Here is a 22379-nt window from a genome sequence, read left to right as displayed (position 1 = left end):
TGTTTCAATTTTCAACATAAATAATAATTTTCAACACCTTTTACTCATTCAATAATGTTGTTTCAACCTTTTATTGGCTACATAATATGATTAATTCAAGAAACAGTGAGACCATTTATAAATAATATTGTGGTTTTATTGTGTTATTTTATTGTGTACTCGTATTTTTGTTAGAAGTGTTTCATAATAATTATTGATAATTTTCCATTTATTTGTCTCTTTCAATATTATAATGTTACAATTTATAGCTATTTGTGACTTTCAGTGTTCAAATGAACAATTTCTGTATAAAATGTTTCAATTTTCAACATAAATAATAATTTTCAATACCTTTTACTCATTCAATAATGTTGTTTTAACCTTTTATTGGCTACATAAAATGATTAATTCAATAAACAGTGAGATCATTTATAGATAATATTGTGGTTTTATTGTGTTTCATTCCATAACATAAAAAAAATTCAATAAATTTTGTCACAGGCAAAAAATTAGCAGGCCATTTAGAATATATCTTGGTTGGAGCCTTGTCAGTCACCTCTAATAGAGAACAACACTGTAAAAGTGCCTGCTGGCGCACAGAGATCGTTTGCTATTTGTATGTTTTTGTCAGTCACCAGTAGCTGACATGGCCTGAACAGAGAGTGAGTTTGTCAGGCACCGGTGACTGACATGGCAGTTAACATGTTAACACACAGGGCATTCTATTTCACAGCCAATGTAGAGAATGGTGCCTCAGATAGCACAGCTTTCTAGTCTAGCCCAGCTTTGCCGTGATGACCGTTTAGTAATGCAAGTACTTAGAATGGTGATGGCACTGGCACACTTACCAGCCAAAAATGTTCTGAATGATCCCAATGTGCTTCAAAATTGTACAATTGTAAATGGCATGGTTGCCATCAGTAACTACATCAATGAGGCACAAATGGAGTGCAGGAGCTAATCAGATATGTTTGGAGATATTGGTTAGGAAGCGTAGGTGCTGCTAGTATCTCCATCTTTAGCATGACAAGAAGGGCCAATATTGACTTGGAGGGTTTCCACTCAAGATTGCAAGCCAATCTTGGTTCGCATACAAATATTTGGAGATTTATCAGTAATTGGAAAACCTCATGAGAATAAATTAACACATTTAGACATAAATGCGGTGCATAACAATAAACAAAAGATGAGTCATAAATATTCAATACACAGGGCATTTTATTTTACAGGCAATGTAGAGAATGGTGCCTCAGATAGCAGGTCTAGCCCAGCTTTGCTGTGATGACCATTTAGTAATGCAAGTTATTAGAATGGTGATGGTACTGGCACACTTACCAACCGAAAATGCTTCAAATGATCTCAATGTGCCTCTCAAAGTTGTACAATGGCTGATGGCCTGATTGCAATCAGTAACAATATCTAAGAGGCACAAATCGATATCTGATTGCAGGAGGTCATCAGATATGTTTGGAGATATTGGTTAGGAAGAGTAGGTGCTGCTAGTATCTCCAACTTTAGCATGACAAGAAGGGCCAATATTGACTTGGAGGGTTTCCACTCAAGATTGCAACAAGCCAATCTTGGTTCACATACAAATATATGAAGATTCATCAGTAATTTATTGGAAAACCTCATGAGAATAAATTAACACATTTAGACATAAATGCGGTGCATAACAACAAACAAAAGATGAGTCATAAATATTCAATACACAGGGCATTTTATTTTACAGGCAATGTAGAGAATGGTGCCTCAGATAGCAGGTCTAGCCCAGCTTTGCCGTGATGACCATTTAGTAATGCAAGTTATTAGAATGGTGATGGTACTGGCACACTTACCAACCAAAAATGCTTCAAATGATCTCAATGTGCCTCTCAAAATTGTACAATCGCTGATGGCCTGGTTGCAATCAGTAACAATATCTAAGGGTCACAAATCGATATCTGATTGCAGGAGGTAATCAGATATGTTTGGAGATATTGGTTAGGAAGAGTATAGGTGCTGCTAGTATCTTCAACTTTGGTGTGGCTAGAAGGGCCAATAATGACTTGGAGGGTTTCCACTCAAGATTGCTAGCCAATCTTGGTTCGCATCCAAATATTAGGAGATTTATCAGTATTTGGAAAACCTCATGAGGATATATTAACGGAGTCCGTAGTCAAAAATTTAAAAAAAAATCAATTTTTGGTTCTTGTGTGAATATTAATATTTGAATCTCGCGCTTTCCAATGAGATATGAACAGAAGCTCTGGGACATACTGAACTTTGGAAAAAGATGAAAGCGAAGAAATCTTCTACTCCGGAACGGGAAATGGACAACTAGAAATATATCTATTCCATGTTTAAAAATTGAATGTCCATGCTAAAAATTCCAATTTCTTGGATTCCTCAGTCATTTTTATAATTCTTCTAATTCCTTATCAATGTTGAATATTATTATTATTTATTCCATTATATTGGCAAAATGACTGCCTCTATTAGTTGTTCAGCTGTTTCAGGTTAGTATCTAGACAACTGCAAGCAGTTCTATGAAATATTTTTTTATAAAATATTATAAAATGAACAAGCAATTGTATTTCGATGAAAATACAATTGGTTGTGATTTGTCAGACAATGAGTAGAATAACTATCATTCCATTTCAGTTCCCATAACTTTACAGTACAATTACAATGTAGAAAATTCAAGAGAAGACCATATACCAATTTCAATTAGAACTAAATTTGTTGGACAAAAGCTAAATTGGAACAAACACAAACTCAATGCAAAAGCGTCTATAGTTTACAGGCTAAATGAATTTGACAATTGTCGTTTAGATTATGTTTTTACAGATAAACTATTGCCTCCAACAGAAACTGAGGAGCTTACATTTTGGTATCTAAGAATTGTGTATAGAAATATACCGTACTTATTTAAAGTATCTTGTCACCCAACCTCGAGCTCGAGTACAGGCAAATGGTATCGATGTAATATTGAGTGTGAAGATCCATTGATTGATGGCAACACATTTGGTGAAATCTATCACTGCTTGTATAGATACTATGTGCTACAGTGTTATGAAATGATTGGTGTGTGTTCTAGTAGCATGCACCCGTGGTTAATTTGACCTCCAAAGTGGAAAAACATATATTGTCGTTCATTCATCATTCTGTAGATTGTGAAATACCATTTACTGATGAACATTACACAATGTTGTGTCATATGGCTATTGTATCATTCAGTGAAGCTAAAGTGTGGCCATCAACATTTTCAAATGCCACCAAATTGAATGAAAATACAAATCGTATGATAACATTCCACAAATTGCTTAGCTCATTTGTTTTACATCAATTTTAAAAATGGTTATATATGTAGAGAATTGTAAAATTATTATAATTCTATATCTATTGATTTATGAAAACATTGGCAAATAAATGAATTTGAATTATATTTTGTGTATGAATAAATGAAATAGCACAGACAACAGCCTGTGCTATAATATTTGGAGATTTGTCAGTGAGTAGTTGGAAAACCTCATGAGGATATATTAACACATTTAGACATGAATCCAGTCAAAACATCGACATCACTTACATTCATCAGTCAATTACATTTTTTCGGACAAATTTGAGTTGTTCTAAAGTATTGTTCAATAGTTTTAGGATATCTCATGATTACTTTCAATGAAGTGCAATAATATAAAATGAATATTTAACAGTCTGTATTCGGTCTAAAATAGCAGTCTAAAATCAATATTTTACTATCTGTATTCGGTATTTACAAATATTGTTCTGTAATGAATTACAACTAACTGTGTTATTTACAAGTATTTTACGATTTGTTCCAATAAAAATTGGTTTAATAAGTATTTGTTCTGATACCCAAAACGTAAAAATCAATTGATATGATTATTATGATTTAATTCATTCATTATGGAGTTTTATAACATTGATGAAGACTATTATTTCTCTTTATTCGAATCTTGGTTCATCTTATTATCATCAATTTACGAAAGAAACACAGTAGGCTACATAAATAAGTACAGACACATGAAAAAAGTGTACTGATCTGAGTAACAGGTAAGATACTACCTTCTATCAAAACATAGTTTCTACTTCATAGTATTGTAAAACTCGATATCTATCAATATTGTCACACAGGGCATTCTATTTCAGAGCCAATGTAGAGAATGTTGCCTCAGATAGCACAGCTTTCTGGTCTAGCCCAGCTTTGCCGTGATGACCATTTAGTAATGCAAGTTATTAGAATGGTGATGGTACTGGCACACTTACCAACCGAAAATGCTTCAAATGATCTCAATGTGCCTCTCAAAATTGTGCAATCGCTGAGGCCTGGTTGCAATCAGTAACAATATCTAAGAGGCACAAATCGATATCTGATTGCAGGAGGTCATCAGATATGTTTGGAGATATTGGTTAGGAAGAGTAGATGCTGCTAGTATCTCCAACTTTAGCATGACAAGAAGGGCCAATATTGACTTGGAGGGTTTCCACTCAAGATTGCAAGCCAATCTTGGTTCACATACAAATATTTGGAGATTTATCAGTAATTGGAAAACCTCATGAGAATAAATTAACACATTTAGACATAAATGCGGTGCATAACAACAAACAAAAGATGAGTCATGAATATTCAATACACAGGGCATTTTATTTTACAGGCAATGTATAGAATGGTGCCTCAGATAGCAGGTCTAGCCCAGCTTTGCTGTGATGACCATTTAGTAATGCAAGTTATTAGAATGGTGATGGTACTGGCACACTTACCAACCAAAAATGCTTCAAATGATCTCAATGTGCCTCTCAAAATTGTACAATCGCTGATGGCCTGGTTGCAATCAGTAACAATATCTAAGAGGCACAAATCGATATCTGATTGCAGGAGGTCATCAGATATGTTTGGAGATATTGGTTAGGAAGAGTAGGTGCTGCTAGTATCTCCAACTTTAGCATGACAAGAAGGGCCAATATTGACTTGGAGGGTTTCCACTTAAGATTGCTCAAAATTGTACAATTGCTGATGGCCTGGTTGCAATCAGTAACAATATCTAAGGGTCACAAATCGATATCTGATTGCAGGAGGTCATCAGATATGTTTGGAGATATTGGTTAGGAAGAGTAGGTGCTGCTAGTATCTCCAACTTTAGCATGACAAGAAGGGCCAATATTGACTTGGTGGGTTTCCACTCAAGATTGCAACAAGCCAATCTTGGTTCACATACAAATATTTGAAGATTCATCAGTAATTTATTGGAAAACCTCATGAGAATAAATTAACACATTTAGACATAAATGCGGTGCATAACAACATACAAAAGATGTGCCTCAAAATTGTACAATTGCTGATGGCCTGGTTGCAATCAGTAACAATATCTAAGGGTCACAAATCGATATCTGATTGCAGGAGGTAATCAGATATGTTTGGAGATATTGGTTATGAAGAGTATAGGTGCTGCTAGTATCTTCAACTTTGGTGTGGCTAGAAGGGCCAATAATGACTTGGAGGGTTTCCACTCAAGACTGCTAGCCAATCTTGGTTCGCATCCAAATATTAGGAGATTTGTCAGTGAGTATTTGGAAAACCTCATGAGGTTATATTAACGGAGTCCGTAGTCAAAAATTTAAAAAAAATCCATTTTTGGTTCTTGTGTGAATATTAATATTTGAATCTCGCGCTTTCCAATGAGATATGAACAGAAGCTCTGGGACATACTGAACTTTGGAAAAAGATGAAAGCGAAGAAAACTTCTACTCCACAACGGGAAATGGACAACTAGAAATATATCTATTCCATGTTTAAAAATTGAATGTCCATGCTAAAAATTCCAATTTCTTGGATTCCTCAGTCATTTTTATAATTCTTCTAATTCCTTATCAATGTTGATTATTATTATTTATTCCATTATATTGGCAAAATGACTGCCTCTATTAGTTGTTCAGCTGTTTCAGGTTAGTATCTAGACAGCTGTGGTTTGTTTACTAATATAATTCTAGGCAAAGTCATGAATAGGTTATGAAATTATGATCAACTTGCTTTGAGAATTTGAGATAATTATTTTCTGTTGGATAGTTAGTGAAGTTTACATTTTTGAAGTGATAAAATGGGTCGAAGTCAAAGAGTTTTCAAGAAAATGAAAGCAGGCTTCAAAAGGAAACCGTTGTCAAAACAACTGACATTGACTCCAGCTGCTCCAACTCCATCATCATCAAGTGCCAAGGTATCAAGATCAAATGAAAAACTCTCTGATAAGATTCTTGAATATGATAATAGAATTGAGGACAATACGTTTGAGTATATTATCATCAATTTAGATACGTTTTTCGAAACTCTAGGAGAAACTGCTAGCTGTAGTACTTGCCATCAAAATTTGACTTTTGAAAAAAAACATCTGATAGGACTTGCATGTAGGATAAAAATATCTTGTACAAACTGTGAAACGAAAACAGAAACAATAAATTGTGAGAAAATTGTAATCAATGATGAAAATACAGTGGACAAAGTTTTTTATGATGTGAATATTGGGTTAGTATTAGGTTTCAGAGCTATAGGTAAGGGAGAAACTGCTGCTAAATTATTTTGTGGACTAATGAATTTGGCACCACCACCAAATAGGTACAATGACCATGAAACGTACATTGGGACTGTTAGTAAGAAAGTGTGTGAAATATCTATGTCAAATGCAGTGCAAGAAGTTGTTTCTGTAACTGAAAATAGAGATCTTTGTATTGCAGTAGACAGTTCCTGGCAAAAAAGGGGACATACTTCTCTGAATGGTATTGTTTCTCTGACTTCAGTGGATACTGGAAAAGTTTTGGATGTATCAATAAAGTCGAAATATTGTAGATGCCCTAATAGGTTGAAGAATGCTCACTTGGACAATTGTAAAGCCAACTATTTGGGTGTAAGTGGTGGCATGGGAGTAGCTGGTGCAGTTGAAATGTTCCAAAGGTCAGAAATTTTGTACAATGTGAGGTATACTGAATATTTAGGAGATGGAGACACAAAAGCTTTCCAAGCAGTGAGTAATGCTCTACCATATGGTCCTGATGTTCCAGTAACAAAACTAGAATGCATTGGACATATTGAGAAAAGAATGGGAACAAGATTGAGGAAACTGAAGGCTGAAGGTAGTAAATTGTCCAATGGTAAAAGTTTAGGAGGAAAAAAAAGACTGACAGATGAGGCTATCCATAAAATCCAACTTTTCTATGGTTTAGCCATCAGAAGGAATACAGACAGAATAAGAGCAATTTGGGCTACATATTTCCATATATCTTCAAATAATGATAATCCTCAGCACCAACTATGTCCTGACTCTGACACAACATGGTGTAAGTACAATCTGGCAGCTAAGACTGGTGAGCCATATGATCACAATAAACATTTCCACTTGCCTCAGATTGTAATGTCTGAAATACACTCCATTTTTCACGATTTGGCCAAACCTGAGCTATTAGAAAAATGCACAAAGGGGAAAACCCAGAACCCAAATGAGAGTCTCAACAATGTAATTTGGACCATTCTACCTAAAAGGACTTTTGTTGAGGTTTCCACCCTACATTTTGGTGTTTATGAAGCTGTGAGCAGGTATAATGATGGACATATGGCAAAAATATACCTTTTGGAGGAGATGAATGTGAATCCAGGAGGAGAAATACCCTCATTGCCTTGAGAAATCTGGACAGGGAGCGGATACGTAAGGGTGATAAAGCTGTTGCAGATTACCAGAAAATGGTTCGTCAGAAGCAAAGCCTTGCTAAGAAACGACTGGAGATGGTTTTTGAAGAGGAAGAAGACCCTGAAAACCCATCCTACAGTGCTGGTAACTACTAAAAAACATGAGTAATGATAATTCACCTTGTATTTGCTTTCTTTCGCATTTTTCTCAAAATGTGATTTTTTCAACTTCATGTACCTTTTTCTCAGCTTCTGTTAGAGATAGGATGCTGAAATTTTTATGGCATATTATACTGACCAATAAGTTTATTTTGTGTGTATGTTTCTATGTAATAGCTGATATTATCATTGGAAAAAAAATCAGCCATGTTTTCAAATTCAAAATTTTAGAGTTTTTGTATTTTAAAATCTAGTTTTTCCTCTATATTGATTTTATACACACAAAATATTAGAATGGTAGTAAGCTTTAAAACAAAAAAAAATGCAGGTCTCTATCTATAATAGATCCTGAGAAAAAGGTACAAATGTTAACATGGAGTAACATACGATTACGGACTGCCCTTAACACATTTAGACATGAATCCAGTCAAAACATAGACATTCATCAGTCAATTACAATTTTTTGGACAAATTTGAGTTGTTCTAAAGTATTGTTCAATAGTTTTAGGATCTCATGATACTTTCAATGAAGTGCAATGATATAAAATAAATATTTAACACACAGGGCATTCTATTTCACAGCCAATGTAGAGAATGGTGCCTCAGATAGCACAGCTTTCTGGTCTAGCCCAGCTTTGCCGTGATGACCGTTTAGTAATGCAAGTTATTAGAATGGTGATGGTACTGGCGCACTTACCAACCGAAAATGCTTCAAATGATCCCAATGTGCCTCAACATTGTACAATTGCTGATGGCCTGGTTGCCATCAGTAAATTGTCACAAAGTAAATTTTACTCCGAGATTAATAACACTACCGGCCGATAGCTTATCATTTCCCTGCCTAGTCGATCTACTCCAAGGTCAGCCGCCGGCCGTTGCAGCCAACCCCTCCTGCGACCCTCCCTATTCGCTGCAACTGAGATAAGAGTTGTTTTTTGGAGAGCCGGTCAGGGCAGTCGGTGACGAGAATCGAGTGAGTTAACTGGGTAATTAGTAGAGTGAAATTTTTGCTAATATTACTTGAAGTTTTGCCTTCAATCAAATTGTGAGTGTGATTTATTTGAGGCAAAGTGTTGGTAGTGTTTAACTCTTCTTCTATAGGACAAGTTAGAGGGAGGGTTGTATTAATTAACGCAGTTAATTAATTTTAACGAGTAGTAGTGTACTTGTAAAATCCTGCAAATCTTTGCAAATTTACATCTTTACAGTGCAAATTGTAAGCGGATTCAGAAGATCAGTAGAAACAGATGTTTGCTGAACCAGTTACCTGTGTATGAAGGTAATGGATTTTAAGGCGAGGAGTGGGGTCCCTCAGGGATCAGTCCTTGGTCCTTTGCTTTTCCTTCTATATATTAACGACTTGCCACCACACCTTGAGCCAGCACACTGTGTTTTATATGCTGATGATGTAAGTATTTTATTGAAAAGTAACAGTCAGCATGATATGGAATCTGAGAGTAGAAGAGCTCTTCAGAAACTAGAAGAATGGCTGGCCTCAAATATGTTGGTACTAAATTACAATAAGACTATGCAGATTCCATTCAGGACGGCTTGGGAAGCAGTATTGGATACGAGAGATGGAAACATAGGTTCATCAAACGAGGCAAAGGTACTTGGAGTAGTGCTGGACTCTTAACTCTCCTGGCGACCTCATTTAGACCAGCTAAAAAGCAAACTAAACTCAGCAGTATTTGTTCTTAGAACCGTGAAGAAATTGCTGGATGCAGGAACGCTTAGAAGTGTTTATTTTGCTGTGTTCCATTCTCTTCTTTCATACGGTGTTATATTTTGGGGCAATTCAACTCATGCAATACATATATTTAGGATTCAAAAGTGGGCAGTTAGAGTGATGGTGGGTGAATCTATTAGAGCAAGTTGTAGAGATTATTTCAAAGAGTTAAAGATTCTCCCACTACCATGTGTATATATTTTAGAGGCTCTTTGTTTTATTGATAGGAATAAAGATAGGTTCAATACAGGAGAGTTGTTTCACTCATACAATACCAGATATAGACAAAACCTCAGAGACGACATTCATCGAACTGGTATGTATGATAGGGGGGTAAAGAGTGCAGGAATTCGGCTTTATAATTCATTGCCAACACGCATAAAAGCTCTTACAGGTGAAAAGTTCAGAGTTGAGGTGAGGGAGGAGTTATTGCAGGTTTGTCCTTATTCCAGTGAGGAATTCTTTTTGCATTATAGAATGCAAAGATTGACAACTTAGATTATAATTGACAAATCCTTATACCCCTTTCATAGGTGGTCAGTGGGATGAAAAAATGAAATGAAATGAAAATGAAATATCAGGAGCAATAAGGTAGAAGACCTTTACTCAATTTCGGCAGGATGTGAATTCCGCCGCTATGGCTTTAGTAACATGGAAGTTGCCACATTATTTCGGCAGGATGGAAATCCTGCCGTAGCTATTTTGGCAAGATGAGAAGGACGCCGTCACCACTTTGGCAGTATCAGAATACCGCCACCACGAGCAACGACACCATTGTGCTTATGCATGAAAGCGCCACCGCCTCTGCCAAGATCCTAAAGGCGGCGCGGCCACTCGGAAGCGCCGCCGCCGCCGAGATGCCGCCGAGAGCACGGCCACTTGAAGACACCGCCGCCGCCTCCGCCGAGATGCCAGAGGGCACGCAAACACTTGGAAGCGCCGCCGCCTCCGCCGAGTGCGTGGCCACTTGAAGACACCACCACCGCCTCCGCCGAGATGCCGCAGAAGTCCCCGAAGCGAATACATGGTTGGACACGTCAATAGACTTGGGTGAAAGTATCGGCACCAATAACTAGGGGAGAGGGGGGTACCTTTCAACATTTTGAATTTCCCGCCTCTTGTACCGTTCAAAGATTGACCAATAGGTGAGCCAATACCCTTTCATGATGTACACCAGATGGCGTATGCTTCCCCACCATTTCTTTCAGTAGTTCCTGAGTTCTTGATAGAAACACGTTCTATAACCTCAAAAGTGAAAAGCTCATTTTGATTTTGATCCTAATTTTCCAACAGAAGTTCTTGAATAAGGTATGTATGATTTATTCTTGTAATAGCTTATTTCATTGTGCATGCAATCACATTATAAATAAGGCATAACTCTTTTTCTAAGATAACTTATAGTAATTTAAAGTAAATGGTGGCACGTGGGGCAGATTTCAACAGACATTTGGGGGTACATTTCAACAGTGTTGAAAGGTACCCCTACCAATATTTCAAATTATGTAGGGACATTTTCTGCTATGTAGGCTAGGGTTTTTCGAAATTTGTTTGCATTTTAAGGATAATTGAAGATATGGAAGAAAAGAATAAGAAGGAATAAAAGAAAGTTAATGCAAGTTAAAAAGTATCATTATCATAATAATCAACAGTAGGCCTACATGTAGGCTAAGGATGAAAACTAAAGAAGAAATTGAATAAGAGAAAGAGCACTGGCCTTTAATGCTAACACTGTAGGAAACACATGATTCAAAATTAGCTTTCCCATCATGTGACATTAGTATCAGATGGCTGTAAGAACATGATTACAGACGATTGGGTAAGTCCTAGGGAGCATACCACTTACTGGTGCACTGGAAACTAAAGGGTTTAATTGATCTATTTCTATTCATGGACGATCATTGTTTATTTACTAATCATATTACTACTGTAGTATTAATATATTAGTCTACTAATACTATACTATTACTAATATTATTGTAGTACTATAGTATTTTACAATATGCTATGATGCTTAGCCATAATTTTTATATTTTTTCCTCAGATGGTGCGAACATACAAGAAGAAGCAAAATAAGCCAGAAGTGAGTGAAGAAGACATCGCCAAAGCAATGAAAGCAGTCCAGGATGGAATATCATTGAGAGTAGCAGCAGATCTATTTGGGATGCACTATTCTGCACTATTTTATAGGCTAAAAAAAGGTAAGGTAGGCAGAGACAATCCTAACAACGATGGCATAGACAATCCTAACAATGATGAATCCAATAGGCCTACAGCCAACACATCGAAGTGCTACGGCTCTAAATACACGACTCAACAAGTGTTCACTGCAGACCAAGAAACCATGCTTACGAAATACATAATTAAATGTTCAGAACTGAATTATGGGTTGACCTACAGACAAGTTCGACAGCTTGCATATGAATACGCGAAACGCCTGGGCTCAAAAATACCAAATAGTTGGGAGGAAAACAAAACTTCTGGAATTGACTGGTTGAAGAGTTTTATGAAACGTCAACCAACTCTTACATTAAGAAAACCTGAAAATACTAGTTTGGCCAGAGCCACAGCGTTTAACAAAGCAAATGTCACTGAGTTTTTTGATAACTATGAGCGAGCCCTTAAGTCTGGAGAATTTACGGCTGACAAAATTTACAATGTTGACGAAACCGGTGTATCAACAGTTGTCCAAGCTCCAAATGTTGTTGCTAAGCTAGGAGCTCGCCAAGTGGGCCAGGCGGTTTCTGGCGAGCGTGGTTCCATGATTACCATGTGTATGATTATTAATGCTGTAGGAAATACAGTCCCACCAGCTTTTGTTTTCCCAAGAGCTAAATTTCATGACTCAATGTTGTTTGGTGCACCACCTGGAAGTTTAGGTTTGGTTAACAGTCCTAAAAGTGGATGGATGATTGGTCCCCTATTTTTGGAAGTACTAAAACACATAAAAAAGCATACACATTGCTCTAAAGATAACAAAATCATTGTGGTCATGGACAATCATGAGAGCCACTGTTCAATTGATGCTGTGGTATATGCTAAGGAAAATGGCATGGTGTTAGTGACTTTTCCTCCTCATTGCTCTCACCGGCTTCAACCTTTGGCTATTGAATCAACATCAATATTATGTTACTAGGTAATCAGGGATACTACAATAAGATGATAATAAATCTCAATAATTTAGTTAATTGATGCAATATTAACTCTTTTTTGTAGTTTAAAATAAACAATTGTATTTTATCAAGCCAGAAATTATATTTCTCAATAATTTTATAATGAATATCCATAATTATTATGAAAATAATATAATTTACTATCATTAAAATATAACTTATATATATTTATATAGGGTATATATATTATTATTATTATTATATTTTATTAAGCAAGAAATTATATTTTTCAGTTATTTCATAATGAATTTCCATAATTATTATTAAAATTCATCATATAATTTTTGAAAATTATAATTTCTTGCTTAATGAAATATAATTTATTTTTTTAAATGAGAATAAAGAGTTAATATTGTATTAATAAAGTGGTATCAGCTACTGCCATTGAAAGATGTAGCACAAAATTAATAATAAAAGTTTTATTCGGAATAATACAGTTTTATTCAATTACATACTCAATTTTCAGGTCAAATATTTTTTATTCAAACTGAGTTTTATACTTTTGAAATTTCAAAATTTCATCATGTGTCTGATTATCATGTATAGTGATATTAAAGATATTCATAAACATTAATTTGATAGGCTTTTCAAGTGATTGAATAATTATACAATAGTAATAAATTGTTGTTTTATTGCTACTAACTGTTCAAATAAATTTATAATAATTATTATCTTATCTTGAATATTATCTTATATAAAAAATAGATTTTAAATTTTAAATGAAAAGAGATTATCAATTAATTTTTTTTTCATTAACAATTATTTTCAATAATCCATGGATCTAGTCATGAAATATAATTGTCCACAAATAAATTGATCATTTCTTACTTTTGCATGGATATCAATTTTTCTGTTATATCGTAATGTAGATTTAGAAACACATATCAAAAAGTATCAAATTGTAAATTTTTCTAGAGCTTGGAGCTTTTGGAATGTGATGAATGCAAATTTTTTATGTACAGTAGGCCTATGGAGCAGCTGATAAAATCTCATCAAGATGAAACTCCACTTTTCCATATTGGTCTGGTCAATACAGATCTTATGAATGATAAGTCAACGTATAAGATTCCCCTCAATCAGTTTTGACAACAAACAAAGCAAGGTCACTATCCGGGCAGTATTCTTGGCCATTAAGGACACAATTTACGACATTACCAAGGATAATGACTTCTTTATACACTTCCGAGCACTCGAGAAAGTACTCTTCGAATTTGTTCCTCAAGTTTTTTGCGGATCACAATCATTTTCATATGAACATAATCAAGTAAAAATATCAACATTAGTAGAGAAGGTTGCATTCAAAAGGGCAAGTAACATTTATTTTTAAATTATGAGAGATTAAGAAACGTCTGTAAATCAATGCTCTCTCATGCTTTTGGATCTTCTCAGACATAAACTGTTCACTATAAAATTTCGAATGAATTTAGTATTGACAGTGTTATTACAGATGACATTGTAAACTGGGAGGAGTTTATGGGGCAAGGCATTGCATTTGTGGAAGAAGTGCCACTTGCCGCTCCACCAGAAGATCTCTGTGCTCAGAGGGTTAGAAGAGGCCGTGGACAAGAAACGAGGAAAGGGAGAGTGGGACTCGGCTAAGCTGGTCGTGGTCGAGGGAAATTTCCATCCCTCCAGAGAATGTGAATGTTGGTCGGGTTTGGCGGCCGTGAGTAATCTGCCTGAACCTTCCTTCAACACACATATGTTTGCTGGGTTTGCATCTTTGTATGTGTGAAGGATTCCCAGCATAATCCCGCACACCAACTCAATTTATGGTGTCCTTTGTGCAACAATCTTAGCGACCAGTATGCAAGTAAAGCATTTATTCATTAATGTTATGTAATAAACATAAAAATTATGTAATTTTTTCACATTCAGCTGAATATTCTATTTATCCTAGGAAGTAGATTATAATCATAAAATTGAAGTGGATTGTCATAGCTTTTGATGACTTGGGTGATCATAAAATTGGTTTATCCTGCATTAATACAGATTGATCTTAATCAGACTGATATGGGAGTTATTTTATAATGTTTTGAATTGCTTTAAATTGACAGTGCTTTTCAAATGGTTTTCAACTGGTTTTTAGTTTAAATTTTGCCCACTCAAAGCATTGTAATTTATTAGAAATGAATTCGAATGTGATTTTATTATAGCATGGAATGCTTTAGAGTGATTTAAAGGTACATTTTGAAAGATTCTTGAGAACGTTTTCAATAATTTTTAATTGATTCAAAATTATTTTCAAGTGGTTGAAAAATCAAAATTTTGCCTACTTAGAGAACTACTGTAAATCATTGAAAAGGAATTTAAAAATAATTTGAAAGTAATTTTATTCTACTTTGAAAAGCTTTAAAAAGTAAATAAGTCAATGATTTTGAATGATTCTGAAGAACTTACTCAATCATTTCTAAAGTAATTTAAAGTAGTTTAAAAATCACAATTTTGCCCACTTAAAGCATTGTAAATTCATTTAAAATTGATTTAAATCTATATTGAAATGCTTTAAAGTGTTAAAAAAGTACATAAATCGATGATTCTAAATGATTCTGAAGAACTTATTCAATCATTTGAAAGTGATTTAAAATTACTTTTGAAAGTACTTTCAACTGATTATTTTGTTGCTTGGGAATGTATAGGCTAATTACAAACCTACTAGGCCATTAAGGACTCGCCACACCAAGCTCGCCAGTACCGCCGAGGTAGTACCGCTGGTGGTAGTTTTCTCGGCTGAGCACGCCACACCGAAAAACGTCCGCTAGCGGTAGTCTCCGAGTAATGAGTCTAGTAGTGGGGGGAGGGAGTCCAACTACAGTGTGGGAGTGAGACGTACTAGTTGCGTTGTGCTGCAAGGAGGAACGCCAAATGAGTCATCACTATGTGCGCATGCGCTACCTCTTCGAATCGCCTGCCATGTATTCAGGTTGAGCGCGCCACACTGAGCTCGCTTTGTCCGCCGTACTACCTCTCAGCGAAGTTTTGTTGAATCGCCTAGCAGGCGGTCGTAGGTGGTAGTGCGCCGTACTACCGCCGCGGTAGCGAGCTCGGTGTGGCGCGATCAACCTGAATACATGGCTAGCGATTTTTAAAACTTCGCTACCGCCGCGGTAGCGAGCTTGGTGTGGCGTGCCCTTTACTTTTCTGCTAGTTATAAGGAAATCATCCAGTTCATTAGAATTATTTTTGATGATGGGAGTAATTCCCATGTTGCAAGTTTAAGCAGCCTACCGAGGTTGACTATGACAAATAGGGTGAGTGGCGAAAAGAAAAAAGACTTACTTTCAATGTTGGAGTTTATGGAGGAGAAATATCACCCATTTTATAAGGATTTGTGTGAATAGACACCGTTCATTTCCATATTACAAAAGTTGGACTTATATTGTTTTCAACGAAAATGAACATGACATTGTATTATTGTCAAAACTTGCTTCATAAAATATTTTTTAAGGTTAATTCTGTTGTATTGTAAAAAATAAATATGTTATATAAGTCAGTAAGAGTGTATAATTTAATAAAAGAATACCTGTTAGTGAAAAAATATATTCTGTTAGTGTTTAAAAAAACTAATTAGTGCATAGCCTGCTTAGGTTATGCACTAAGCAGGGACACTGTATGCCATGAACCTATCTTAACAATGGAATCACCCTAGATGGTTGTTATACATCAAACCATTTTTTGAGAATCATTGTGATTTAAGGTCCTTTCAATTCAAAGGTCCTTCACGATGGTTCCATTAAACACATTAATTAAGGCTTTTTCTGGTATTAACTTTACATCTTTTGCTCCCCACAATCTTTAACCATGGACGTCTGTGTGAATTTCAAAATTCAAACACCTGGCGAGGAAGTCTCTTTCCATATTTCTGTGGACCTCTGCAGACGTCTGTCAGCTGCTGTTTACGTGCGTTTTCTAAAGACTTGAATGTGAATCAATACAACTGCCGTGATGCTGGCCCCAAAATATCGATCCCAAATTTTGAAACATATGCCAATATTCAGTTAATATCATATATTAACATATTATCATATTATTATATTATCATATATTATATAATATATTATCATATATTAACATATCCAATATTCTGTTTCTGTTTATGTTTAGTGTTTTTTAGCTCTGATGAGAAATTTCCATTTTGGCACTTATACGATTTTCTATTTTCACTCCTCAATTGTTTCGATGCCCAGCTACTCTTTGTTTTGGGCAGAGAAGACTAGATATCCACAAATTGCAGATGTAATGTGGAGAGACAGATTCAAAAAGCTAAGAGGGAATGTACATTTCAACAAAATGATATGCTACCCAGGGATGATACAATGCATGATAGGCTATAAGTTACCAATCCATATGATCCATTTACTGTATGATATTGATTATTGATATTGACAATGTAAACACCGTTCCTTGAAAATGTATTCAAAATTAGGCCCCTCAGATTCTTTGCTATTGTATTTCTTGAAAATTGAACGAGAGGAGCATGAATTCATGATTGCTTTGAAAGCCCACACAACTATGAAACAATACATAAAAAGTAAGCCTCATAAGTGGGGAATAAAAGTATTTGCATGCACGAGCAGGTGATAGTGGTTTTATTTACGATTTTTAAATTTATGTAGGCAAAAAAACTTGTGCTAATGAATCGAGATTGGGAGTGAGTGGTGATATTTTTATGAGACTGGCAAAGCACATTACAAAAGACCATAATTACAAATTATATTGTGACAATTGATTTACATCTTTGCAACTGTTTTCAAAATTGAAAAATGATGGGTTTCTTTGAACTGGAACAATTAGGAAGAATCGCCTTCGACATTGTACTTTAAAAAATGACAAAGAATTTACACAGCAAGGATGAGGCAGTTTTTATTACAGAAATGAAAGGAGTTTCAGTCAAATCGTATTCAAATGGATGGACAACTATCCAGTTCATTTTATATCGAACTTAGTTGGAAATCTTCAACCCATTGAATAAGTGCAGCGATGGTCAGTAGCTGCTTCCCTATTCAGGGAAAGAACCAGATAAGTCCATGCATCAGACTCTGACGATTCTGAATACATAGTTCCAAGTGAAAGTGAAGATTAACGAAATGATATTTTAAAAAACTGATGGGCCTAATATTGATAATAATTATGATGTAGTTAACAACAATGTTTCTGGCAATAGAGACACTCATCAGTTGCTAACATGGAAAACCAAATCAGATCTCACCATTCATTGTAATAGGAGACAACATGAAATTATTATTTATGAATTAACCAATAATATTATTATAATAATGATACAGAGTGTCCCAAGAAAGGTTCAACAGCCAAAGATCAAATGATCCCTCAAGTAACCTGAACGTTTTTGATGGAGGATGTTCATGCTGCTGATCATGGGCATAACCAATCATTGATAGTACCCGTGCATGAAGAACCTGAGGCTAATCCGATACTGAATAAAACCCTGCCTGAAATTGATCTATCTCAGTTTGGAGCCGTTAGTTCAGAGTTCAACCCAACAGCTACTTCAAGGTCAGATTTGAGAGGAGATACTCTTATGCCGCAATGTCAGGAATCCGCTTTTCCATTGGTAGTCTCATCAGAATATAATCAGATGAATACAGTTGATACTACAGTGCACATTCTCTCTGACACCTCTACTGTCACAACCTATGTTGATGCACCACCAACAGAAGAAGAACTGATTAATGAGATGCCGAATTGTGTTGTGGATGACAAGCAAAAGCAACATGAGGCACAATTTGATGATTATATAGCGTTTGAAATTGATTCATGGGTTCAAACTGTAAAGAGTATAGTTGTAGAGAAGAAAAGAATATCTCTGGCTACAGTAATATCTGTGACAGAGAGTATTTCCGACACTGTAGATTGTAACACAGTAGAGGAGACTTTAGGTGTTTTAGATGCCGGGTATCCAGGAATCAGGAGAATAATAGAAGTTGTCCTGTCTAAAGGATCAAATGCCAACCCAACTGAGCAGATGGGATTGCTCGACAAAAGAGTTTGGAAACTACAAGTACAGATCGACAATGTGAGAGAAGAATTAAGTCAGGAAATCAACAGTATAAAGACTGACTTAAAGGGTGGAAATTAATCATTATCCTCTAAGAGTTCAACGTACATCACTCCACCTCAATCGGCCCATGAGAAACCGTCTGTTCCAAAACAGGTGAGGAGTGTACCAGCGATGATCGAGACCATCTTGCCTGTTAAGCAGACAAAAGCATCAACATCTAATAGTAGTGTGCTTGAGAGGTTGATGAAGGGACCTAAGAGATCGAGGGATAATTTCCGAAATTGTAGATCTGCGAAGAATGAAACCGCCTCAGCCTCGACCAGCACAGCAGCAGAGACATCCAGGCCCAGTTCTATGGTAATGAGGAAAGAAGCGAACCCCACCATGCCAAAACAAGTTATAATTGTGACGAAGGATCAATTGAAGGAAAAAATAGCTAAACTGGACCAGCGATTCGCAGGCGGGTTAAAAGGGAGAGAATACATCTTGTTGGATCCAGGTCTCTCGCCAGGTCTTGTTGAAAAGCTTGCAGCGTACCAACAAGATCTCAATACCTACCCCCATCAATCTGTCCAGAAGAGAATTCTCAAAGCAATGGCAGATGAACAAGGCATAAATACAGATCTCTTCCCCTTGGTGCAGAATGCTTACATACGACAGGACTTGGACTTGTTACTTGAGGTCCTTATTATGAATGGTAGAGTATAGATTATTCAAAGCCATATCAAACAGAATTTGCCAAAAAGAAACTGTAAGTCAAATTGATGCCTACAATTTATTTCTTTAAAGTATAGTTTTAGAAACTAATCGGTATGCAAAACATGAAGTTATACAGTGAAGATGAAATTGAAATTCAGTTGTTTTAATTATTGTTCACATACATGGAGAAAAGAAGAAACAACTGTCGCTGTTTGCTGAAGTCGATGAAGACGAGCCAGTAGAGGATTTGAATTTGGAACTTCAGCCATAAAGTGCAAGCACAGTGTTTGAATACTTTGGGCCTGATCATAATTTATTAAGATAAGATAATTTAATTCCAATCCAGTAATATATAAGATCATATCGAATTTTGTTCTTTCTCTTCTCTCCCTACCTACAGACAAGGAAAAAATCATCCTTTACAGCAATGGATGTGCTTGTAAAAATAGGAGCACAAACATCAGTAATTCTTTGCTGCACATCACAGTTACAAAAAAGTAATCATTGAACAAAAATATCTCTAAATAATTTGGGCATACTAAAATGGAGGCCGACAGCATATGAGCATATTGTTATGAATGAGCCTTAAGATGGTTGATGCGGCGGAGACAGGGGGGCTTCTAGATTCTTCCAGCGCGTTTGGGTTCGTCACACGGGACCAATGGCAAACGCAGTTTAGATGCGGGAGAGGAATGTCACTCTTCAGATCTGATCCGGGTTTCTTGGAGTGGAGCTGCAGAGAAATGTTGAGTGGGATGGTCATTTGAAAGCACTTGATGTAAAGCTATCTCGATCTCTCTTTGCCTTAAAACAGCTCTGTAGAAAGATGCCACTTTTGACGAGTTGGAAAACGTTGCCTACGTTTGGTCAATAGAATTTTTGGGCCGGTGGTGGTGGATTTCCGCGAGTAAACCAAGCTTGTCGTGTGCGTGAAGCGACAAGCTGGATCGAAAAAAGACCTAGTTTGTCATCGTCCCAGTTTGACAAAATAGCCCAATTTATCCCATTATTTTTTTATTTTTATTTTTTTTTTTTTTTTTGGTTGCGGTGGTTTCAAGGGCTGGCGTTTCTCTGCGAACACGATGTAAAGCTATCTCGATCTCTCTTTGCCTTACAAACAATTGCAAGAGTGGCAACTGGCCACATCACTGGCTGTCTACCATTACTATTTTTTGTCACATATTCGCTACAGTATTATGTTTTGGAGATGGAGTGAAACAAATGTACAGAGATTTTTTTCGCAAGCAAAAGAAGGCCATCAGGTTGATTGAAGGAGTTGACTCTAGAGTGTCGTGTAGGCCAATTTTTAAACGACTAGAACTCCTTACTGTAACGGCTCTGTATTTTTATGAGATCGCCTCCTTTGTTTTCAAAACCAGACAAAGATTCATGGATAACAGCCTTTCCCATGGGTACAACACTAGACATCAAGCGATCACTCTGCAATACCAAATAAACAGGCTCACATTACTGGAGGGGGGCCACATTATGTAGGGCTTCAAGTTTTTAATTCTCTACCATGCTCTTTGAAAAATGTAAGTGATTATCGCGGATTTATAGCAACCTTAAACGATACACTGATTGAAGCTTGTCCATATTCAATAAGAGAATGCTACAACTTATTTCTTAATTAATTTTCCATCGAAGTCAACAATTCAATAAAACCAAGTTAATGAGACTATATTCAGCTCTTTATCATGATTAGGTCAATTAGTATCATACCGACTCAGATTACATTAATTTTTATCATCAGCTACTAATCTGTGACTGGTTGAGATTCTTCTCACCTTAAATATTTTAGTTTTGAGCCCTTTATTAGTTGAAGATAATATATACCTTTCAGAAATACTAGTTGTACTCTCAGTCGGGGGTTACAACGGGAATGAGATTACTCATTATATATTTAATCTTTGAAGACAGTGCTCTATCCGGGCGTTTTGCTGGATAAATGTGAAAATTGTAAATCTAGCAACACACCCTGGTCTCCGCGGCTTTGTTGGGATTGTCTTGAGCCATGACAAGATACATGCAACGTGCGTGGCTGGAGTGATTTCAGTATTAAGATTTTTTTGAAATTGCTGTGACCTCAGGGCTGGGAAAACTAGATGTAGTTAATATTATTTAATTGACGTGTCATACACTGTTAGAGCTATGCTCATATATACAGTTTCACATGACAAAATAATAATAATTTAGATGTTTCTGGCGACCTCCATGCGCTGCAATTGGTCGGACGTGTTCGCCACCTTTAGATTATTATCGAGACTTCTGTTGCCTATATAAAATGGCACGTGTTTCAATCATGTTATATTTGAGAATATTCAGTGTTCTTGTAGAAATAAAGTGTCACACAAAAATATCAGAAGAAACCAGAAAATCCTGTTTTGACCATTTTTGGACTAACTTATGTGAAATTTTACCCAACAAAATACATACATTTCATCAAATGAAATCAAATTCTTCATTAGCTCGGTTTATAGGATATAGGATATAGTTATAGTTATACCCAATTCATTCTAGATGCAACAAGTAGGCTACAAACTGGTGGACGTTATCAAGCTCCGGTAAATTCTATTGTTCAATAATATATACTACATTTCAAATCTCTTTACTGTTACTTTCTCATGCAAGTTTCATCTGAATCATTTTAATCCAGATTCACCCTTACTCACAGGCAAGAGCCTATGTAAGGTATTTTTCATTACTATCTTATACTGTATATTGTACAAAACAACAAATTGTTACTATAGTCTTTTATGGTATGCTTATAAATGTTATGTTATACTGTAGTACTACTGTATTTACTGTTTTGCTGTGCAATATACATCAATTTTGTAAAGTGTTGAAGAGAATAAATTTGATTTGATACTTTTCAAAGCAGAAAGGAAAGAAAAATTATGAGAACGGCTTAGTATCTCATAAAACAATGTGATTTCAAGGAGGGTGTGA

General features: G+C 35.9%; 1 protein-coding gene across 1 annotated transcript; it reads left to right on the top strand.

The window, feature by feature from the left end:
* The first annotated feature begins 10669 nt into the window (after nucleotides 1-10669).
* On the top strand, nucleotides 10670-12675 carry LOC120353194. The gene is made up of 2 exons (XM_039436003.1): nucleotides 10670-10850; nucleotides 11584-12675. The coding sequence occupies exon 2, from the start codon at nucleotides 11584-11586 to the stop codon at nucleotides 12673-12675; it is 1092 nt and encodes a 363-aa protein (XP_039291937.1). The 5' UTR covers nucleotides 10670-10850.
* The last annotated feature ends 9704 nt before the right edge of the window (nucleotides 12676-22379 follow it).

This window comes from Nilaparvata lugens, chromosome 10 (genome assembly GCF_014356525.2).
Source record: "Nilaparvata lugens isolate BPH chromosome 10, ASM1435652v1, whole genome shotgun sequence".
NCBI classification, from domain to species: Eukaryota; Metazoa; Arthropoda; class Insecta; order Hemiptera; family Delphacidae; genus Nilaparvata; species Nilaparvata lugens.
This window is presented reverse-complemented; position numbering and strand designations above follow the sequence as displayed.

Excerpts from the sequence above, each read along its gene's own strand:
- LOC120353194 (XM_039436003.1), top strand. The coding sequence starts at position 11,584 with ATGGTGCGAACATACAAGAAGAAGCAAAATAAGCCAGAAGTGAGTGAA.